This window comes from Egretta garzetta, unplaced genomic scaffold (genome assembly GCF_000687185.1).
Source record: "Egretta garzetta isolate BGI_Z169 unplaced genomic scaffold, ASM68718v1 scaffold411, whole genome shotgun sequence".
NCBI classification, from domain to species: Eukaryota; Metazoa; Chordata; class Aves; order Pelecaniformes; family Ardeidae; genus Egretta; species Egretta garzetta.
Window position 1 is genome coordinate 2,269,483 of NW_009258541.1, and position 7,665 is coordinate 2,277,147.

General features: G+C 40.0%; 1 protein-coding gene across 2 annotated transcripts in view; it reads left to right on the forward strand.

The window, feature by feature from the left end:
• Positions 1-7,665, forward strand: part of TENM1 (teneurin transmembrane protein 1) — a 257,419-nt gene that overhangs the window by 211,731 nt on the left and 38,023 nt on the right. For both annotated transcript variants that reach the window (XM_035902110.1, XM_035902112.1), the window contains one exon: positions 617-771. In XM_035902110.1, coding sequence (XP_035758003.1) covers positions 617-771 — 155 coding nt within the window. The remainder of the gene's footprint in view (positions 1-616; positions 772-7,665) is intronic.

A 7,665-nucleotide genomic window follows, 5' to 3' on the forward strand; every position in this document is an offset into this window, starting at 1 on the left:
TACATGACCATCATCTTGGGCAACGTTGCACTGCAATACATTCTGCAGCACAGATACTCCTTCTGCCTGCTAAGCAGAGCCGGCTTTGCACCGTTTGTATGTGTAGCCCGTATCACGACAAAAGTCTCTCTTGCTTTCTGTGGGTGCTTCTTCCTTGCTTAGACATCCTGGTAATTCAGACAGAAAAGTAATAAAAAAAATTTGCCTCTGCATGAGGATTAAGAAAGTGAAAATGAAGAAAAATCAACTGTAAGGTAAGTTTTTAGGAAAGCTAGTCTTGTCCCACTCTGACACGAAGCAAAGTTACTGAAGAGCCTAATTCTGTGTATGTAGAATTGCATGACAAGCCAAGCCTCTGCTGTTTTGTTCTGTTTCTTCCTCATTTCTTCCCTCTTTCTCTGTAAGTCAAAGACAGTCTGATATAGGGGTATGATCTTTGCGTATAGAATTTGTATAAACCTCAAATATGCAACGGGTGGGAAAAAAAAAAGAAGTTGTACTTTTTTAATCAGCAGATTTTCAGAGTCTAAGAGGAGAGGAAACATTTTAAGTTCATACTTTTTAATCTAGATAATGTCAGTACTAACACTCTTTTTTAACCTTTCCCTTCATCCAGGTATCACTGTAGATAAGCATGGATTTATTTACTTCGTTGACGGTACCATGATTCGGAAAATTGATGAGAACGGTGTGATCACAACAATAATAGGTTCGAACGGCCTCACATCAACGCAGCCATTGAGCTGTGACTCTGGAATGGACATCACTCAGGTAGACATCTGGTTTTCATGTGTTGTCACTTTTCTACACGTTGTGGAGACAGATGACTTAGTTTCTTGTACAAAGATTATATATCAGAATATGTTGGATGAATCAGATAATTCTGGACTGTGCAGTATGGAGTGGATCTTTCATTCACATGATTATTTTCAGAGGTACTATACAAATGCAAAACTATACACTTGATTGTTTTTCAGGACATGGCATATGAATGTGTAGAGGGGCTTATATAAAGAATACATAACGCTTTAGGAAGTTGCTTGCTATTCTGAGATGTATCTTCTAAGGAGTTTATCAGAAGTTTGGAGTGCTTTCCTTTAGTCCAGCAATTCAGACTGATTTGCTTGAACTACTAAATGGAAAAAATATATATTCTGTTTACTTCTAAGTCATGGAGGAGCATTACAGTAAGTGATTACACAACAGCAGTATCCTAGTGAAGCTACTGCATTTCAATGCATTTCTCAAAGTGCTTTTCAGTTCTTATTTCAAGACCAGTGTAAAAGAAATTGGACTAAAAGACTTTTATCACATCTCTAGTTTATGCTAAAAAAGATGCATAGATAAACATGAAGAAACATAAATGGTACTCTTGACTAGTCAGTGAGCCGCACTTACAGATAGCACAAGGAAGGGATTGGCCTTTGCCAATAAATACTTGAATTAATCAGCTTCAAAACAGGGGAAAAGTTGTACTTGAAAAAAAATCTTGGGGAATTCAAGTAACGTACTGAATTTATATTATGGACTGTGCAAGCTAATAACTAGGATCCAGTTACTTTTGCATTTCATTTTCTCCCTGCCCTTTTCTCAGTCCTTCCCAACTGGAAACATCACAGTTAAAATACACCGCGTACCACTGGTAAGAGCTTGTTCCTCATTCCTAAGTAGACTTTGAGTAATAGCAGGTGACTATGATCTTGTATTCACATACATGAAGAATGTGGGGTCAGTGTTATGGGTAGCTCTTACCAAATTCCACAGCAACAAACAATGGAAGCTAACGCTGCTGTCACAGAAGCACTTGGGGATTTTATTACTAGAGTCAAAACAGGTAAACATGTCCTTGTTCCATCTCACCTGTCACTGCACCCTAAGGATTTGCAGATGTGGGGAGGGGAACCTCAGCTTCCCCGTTCCTAGTTCTGGGGTAGTCAGGCCTTTGTATTCTCTCTAGTCCCGAGGATGCATAATTATTCCATGTAAAGCAGGACGGGGTCAGCTGGCTTAGTTGTGCTAAACCCAAGCTTAAACCAGCCTAGTAATTGTCTTAAGATCCTATGGCTTCTGGGCACCTTGGCTTCTGCTCCGGCACTTCTTCTGGCAGAACAGCCAATCCTGCAGATGAGCAGGAGCCCACTACAGCAAGCGGTGCTCCCCAGCTGCAGGCACTGACTCTCCACTCCATTGCTACGTACCAGCTGGCAGGAGCGATGCTTCATGGAACTTAAAGCTGCCTGAAGCACATTTGCTTGCTTCTTGGATACATATAACAAGTGCCTGGGGCATCAATAAACAGATTAGAGATCTCTAAGGTGCAGGGAATGGTGCCAGGTGCAACGTCTGCTCCCTGCCTTCTTGTGATCTGCATCTCAGGCTGTACAAATAATTGCTTTACTGGCCATATAATGTGCGGCTGTGTATTTACATTCAAATTTCTGCTCATTTTGCTCAGTAACAAAATGTCTCACTGACTCTGAAATGGGGAGTTTTGATGGTTTTCAAATCCTTTTGAAAAATTCAAATACCCTTTAGCAAACAAGTTGCAGCAGGGGGGTGGCAATGCAGAAATAAAATTATTTTATTTTTTACATTGAAATGAAATTAAAAAGATAAACTTTTTGGTAGGTTGGCTACTTGCCAGAAACAGGTTTAATTTACCTTACTCTACAACATAGCTCCAATGCCGTGGAGAAAGGGCTTCTGCAAAATCATAGATAAGAAAAAGCATGTCACGGAGCAAATTCTTCTTCATATTGCACTCAGGACGTAAGCATTCAGCTTGGGTAGGGCTGCCTTTTCACAGAAGCAGAAGTAAACTTTTTTTTTTCCCATGAACAATCCAGGTGCTTCCATGCTGCAGCACCTACAGGATACTATTACTGCACATTTCTCAAAATTTTGCAAATATTTCAGCATTCTGGGAAATCAAGATATGTTCTTACCACATAGGTTGAGATAATTGCCAATGCGTGCCAGTAGATATTCTAAAGAACATAATAAATGATAGCATATTAAAGTGTCCCTAAAGAGTGGCCAATCTCATTTTCTCAGTCTAAGTATAGTAATACTTACTGTGTAATTTTCTGTCACTGATAGGTGAGGTCACATTGTTGACAATCTGCAGTATACATGTACATACAGCTTTTGGAAGCATTTCTTGTTTGGAGGATTTGCTTTGTAGGGGTTTAAGTGAATCTACTTACTGAAATTTTTCACAAAATCCATACTTTCGAGGTTTTTCACATACACAGTAAAACACAAGCACAAAATAAATGCCGAGAATGCATGTTCTGAAAAGTAACTCTATGAAATTTGCTCAATAGTCTTCTTCCAAAATTGTTGCTGATAACCAGAAAACTCCATGAAATAATCACATCCCCTTGAAGTCAAGCATGTTAATCTGAAATTATATCAATGAAAATAGGGGAATGATATTTTCACTTAGTCAGAAACAATTGTATATCCTTGCAAGACTGCTGAGTTTATTCCAGAATGGCATAAACATAAATGAAAAATGAATTTGGCCCATCTCCACTTAGATTGTTTTTTGGCTAAATTACAAATGGCATTTACATCAAGAGAATGTGGGTTGCTCACAAATTGTGTTTAGAGAGACTTATGAAATAGGTTAATAAAATCAATTCTCAAAGCTAAATTTGTTCTGACAATAAAATCAACGACTTGCTCAAAATCAATATTTCTTGATTTTCCAAAGTACAAAAATGTACTCTTGAAGTAAACACATAGAGTAACTGCCCATCGCAAAAACTACCGTAAATGACAAGCTTTCACTTTAAGGCATTCACTTTAATAAATGAGTTGATTATGCAAGGGTTTAATCATTTATTCCAATATCAGTTTTGATGGAAACACTTCTTATTAATCATTCTGTGTTTGTTATTCACCACCTTCTCATTTTTAAGCATAGTATTCTGCATTCATAACAGGAGGAGGGAAGGACAGCTGGGGTTGAAAAGATTATGTGTTGTGGCAAATAAACCACCAAGCTCTGACTAATTACTTTGATCTCATACTTCACTGTGGGGATGTTAATCTGAATTTAGAAGGGAAAGGACATTCAGTTGAGGTGTTTATATGGCATGCCAGCGTTCTTATTTCAGCATGTACAAAACTTAGTTGACTCTTGTCAGCACAAATTATTTTAGTGTTCTTCAATTAGTTAATAAGGAGTAAATTTAAAGAAAACGGCTCTTCAGAGCTAGGTTTAGGAATATATATGTGTATATACTCAACACTCACCCTTGGTGCCAGGATTTTAGCAGACACCTACATTAAAATCACTCATTCCAGTATCTTTCTGGTAGAGCTGCTCATATTTTTTGAAAATGCTGCCTCTGAAACCCTGAATATTTGAACGTGAACAAGAGCTAAATTTTAAAGGCAAAACATCTTTCAAGAATATCAAAAGACGCTGTTGATCTTCATTCGTTCTGTGGTTTTAATATTCACCACACTAATCTACAGCACCCAGAGTCTGAATGCCGGACTTCTCAGATGAGTGCCCCTGCTGCTCGGTCCTTGACTTCTTCTAGGTCTGGCTCCCATTCTTCATTTTTTCTTTGGAAGCTGTTTAGTTCTAGGTTAATTAAATTAATAATAAACCCATGTTGAACCTCATATTTTTGCCTCTCAGCTGGAGGCCCCATGGATAGAGCTAACCGATCTGCCAGCTGTACGGTCTACTGAATATCTCCTTCTGTCACACTGAAGCCCAGCTGAAGAGAACAGAATTACCTGCTACATCTACCTTCCCCGTGCCCTTTGGGTGGGAAGACTATTGTAGGTACTCTAAATCAGGGACGTAAGTTTTGGTCTAAAATACTCCTACCGACTTCTCAAATTGCTGCACTGTTGACTGCTCTCTAAACTTGCACCGGCAGTGGGGTGGCTGGAGGGACCACCCCGGAGCAGGAGTGCTAAGGGAGGAAGCTGGGATGGGGAATGAAAGATGGAAGAGGGAGGGGATCATCATGCTCTTTCACTGCCTGATTAATTTGGGCTTGATCCTGGTCTAGATCAGAGGCATCTCTGTGTTGCTCTTTTTCTCAAATGTGCACACTCTCGTAGTGTTTGCTGCATCCCTAAGGTATACAAAATTTTTTAGCCTGGTTATTGATAGCGAATGAGAGCCCATTGTGTGGGTATGTCTGTCTGTCTGTTGGTATTCTTTTCCTCACAGTAAATCAAAATCTTGGGCCAATTTCAGACAAATTTGTAGAGGAACACCAGCCTTCACAGCAATTAAATTCCTACATGTTCCATAAAAATCATTAATCCAGGTGGAGGAGAGAGACCTAAAGTGCCCTTTCAAAAGGAAATATTGCAGCATGAGCTTTCTTTTATTAAACTCCAGAGATTCCACTCAGGATCTAATAAATGCTCCATTCACAGGAAAAGCTTCATTTGGTGCTTGGATCTTATTAAACTCCCAAGTCAGTCAGCCATGAGACGGAAGTCCTTAGGAAACCAGACTTCATTAGATCCAGTGTTCATAGAAGTTATATTGACGTTGTGGGAGGTTTTGCCTGAAAGTAAAAACACTTCATCTCAGCTTGAGCGATAAGCTTCGCTTCTCTTCTGCCTTCATTGCTGTGGTGAAAGCTGAGGAGAGAATTAGCAGATATTTCGACCATCTTGCAATTTCATCCTGTGTCTTTCCTCCCATGAGAAATATGTGGGCTGAATTTCCACCACTCTGAACCTCAAGTCATTTATATCTGTGCGAGTGGTAGCGGTTAGTATTTGGGAACTGTTTAAACCAATCTCGAGCACAGCCCCTGAAAATACAGAGACCAAACATTTGCAAGGCAACAGAAAATGAATCCCAAGAGCTTTCTCTTAGCCTGTAACCATGGCCTTGTTCTTGTGCTGATGTCAGTCCCACAGGCATGACTCTGTGCCAAAGCAATAGCTCCGGCCTGATTGATGGTGTTAATAACTGTCACTGCTGTGTTCCAAAATGAAAGGTCTGGTTTGAAGACTTTTTCTTGACATTTGCACTTCATCAGCCTTTGTTCAGCAGTTCTCCACGTGAGGGAACCATCTATATTGTGTTGCTTCGCATAAACTTCAGTGACATTGCAAAATGTTTTGCTCCCTTGTAAAAATGTGACAGTGTTACTTACGTAGGCAATTTGCACGCACAGGTCAAATTAAAAGGCAGATTTCTAGAACGGGGTTTAAAGGCGACCCACACATGGCAAGAATGGCATGTCCTGGACAGCCTACTTTGAATGATGGAGGAGAGGGGGAGAGAGCAGTAAGTAATGCTGTTGATGACCTACTTGAAATAGTAGTGAAGTGAGAGACAGAGTGCTGGAAAGCAGGAGTAAAAATGAGTGGAATTGCTTGAAAATGTAGTATATATCTCAAAAATGCAAACACTGACATTGCTGCCGCAGTCAAAAGCGCTGCAGGCGCTCCCCACCAGCATCTGCACAGGCACAATATGCTTCAGTGGCATTCTGGAAGCCTTTTGAGCAGAACAAAAAGCTCCCAGGACATGGTGACCTCGCTTGAAAGCGGCAATGAGGGTCTGCTCAGCGGAGCAAGAACAGCCTGAACAGAACTTTCACTGGGTACAGTTGGAGGCAGGAAAAGAAAATCTGAAAGACAAAAATATGATCTGATGAATGGGTGAGAAACAGGGGAAGCAAGCTGCCAGCATAAAACCCAAACTGATTCTAGGCTGAAGTACTTCTAAGCTAGGTTGAGAGTGGGATGTCACAAAGCAACTGCAGGATTACATGGAGCCTATTAATTAATTAGTATTGCAGGTCGGAGGAAGACCCACTACCCCTTCAGGCATTTCTCTACATACCCGACAGTATATACTGCATTCTTGTAAAAGCAGAAAGCGCAAGACGCTTTCTCGTTGGCTTTTATTAACGCTAGATGCATCATATTCTGTGTTAGAGAGCTGCATGCCATCAAAAAGCAACAACTTTGTTTTCACTATGGCAAAGTATTGCAAAACTACCCCAGCTCTTGATTTACTTTTAGTCCTCTACTTGTGGGAGGCATTTGATTCACTGTTCTAGTTATGTGTAATTAATGTTTCATAAAGATTCCAAATCTCTGAACTGTGTTTTTCAGTGCTTTGCAGAAACGTGTTTTATGTGTGTTTGTGAAATTGCTGAACAAAGAGCACACAAAGCAGAAATGACGATTTATAGGCCCTTTAATTTTTATTTGTGGTCTTCCCATACAGACAACTTTCTTTTTAGAAACTATCATCTTTATTATTATTTTTCCTAATTTTTGCTGTGTGAAGGAGCCCAGAAAAGCTGTAATTTTCTTCCAGTATAAAGTTGTCTTACTCTCTGCTTATTTTTACTCTGCTGCTTAATTTCATGTTCTTTCTTCTCTGGCTCTGCTGGAGTACCAGTGAAGCTAACTAGAGTGGAAGTCATGGCCCCAGTAAAAGCAGCAACTGGTTTGCCAGTGACTTCAGTAGAACCAGGGCTTCTCACTGGGTGCTTTTCCAAGCTTAATTGAAAGGGTAGCGAGTGGCGTGTAGCAAGGAGCAACTATACCCTAAAAGAATATATGTGTTTCTGAAAAATAGACCAAAACAGGTAAATGGACAGAGCCTTTACTGAGGCATTTTCAAACCTTTTCAAAAATGTGAATCCCCCCCCC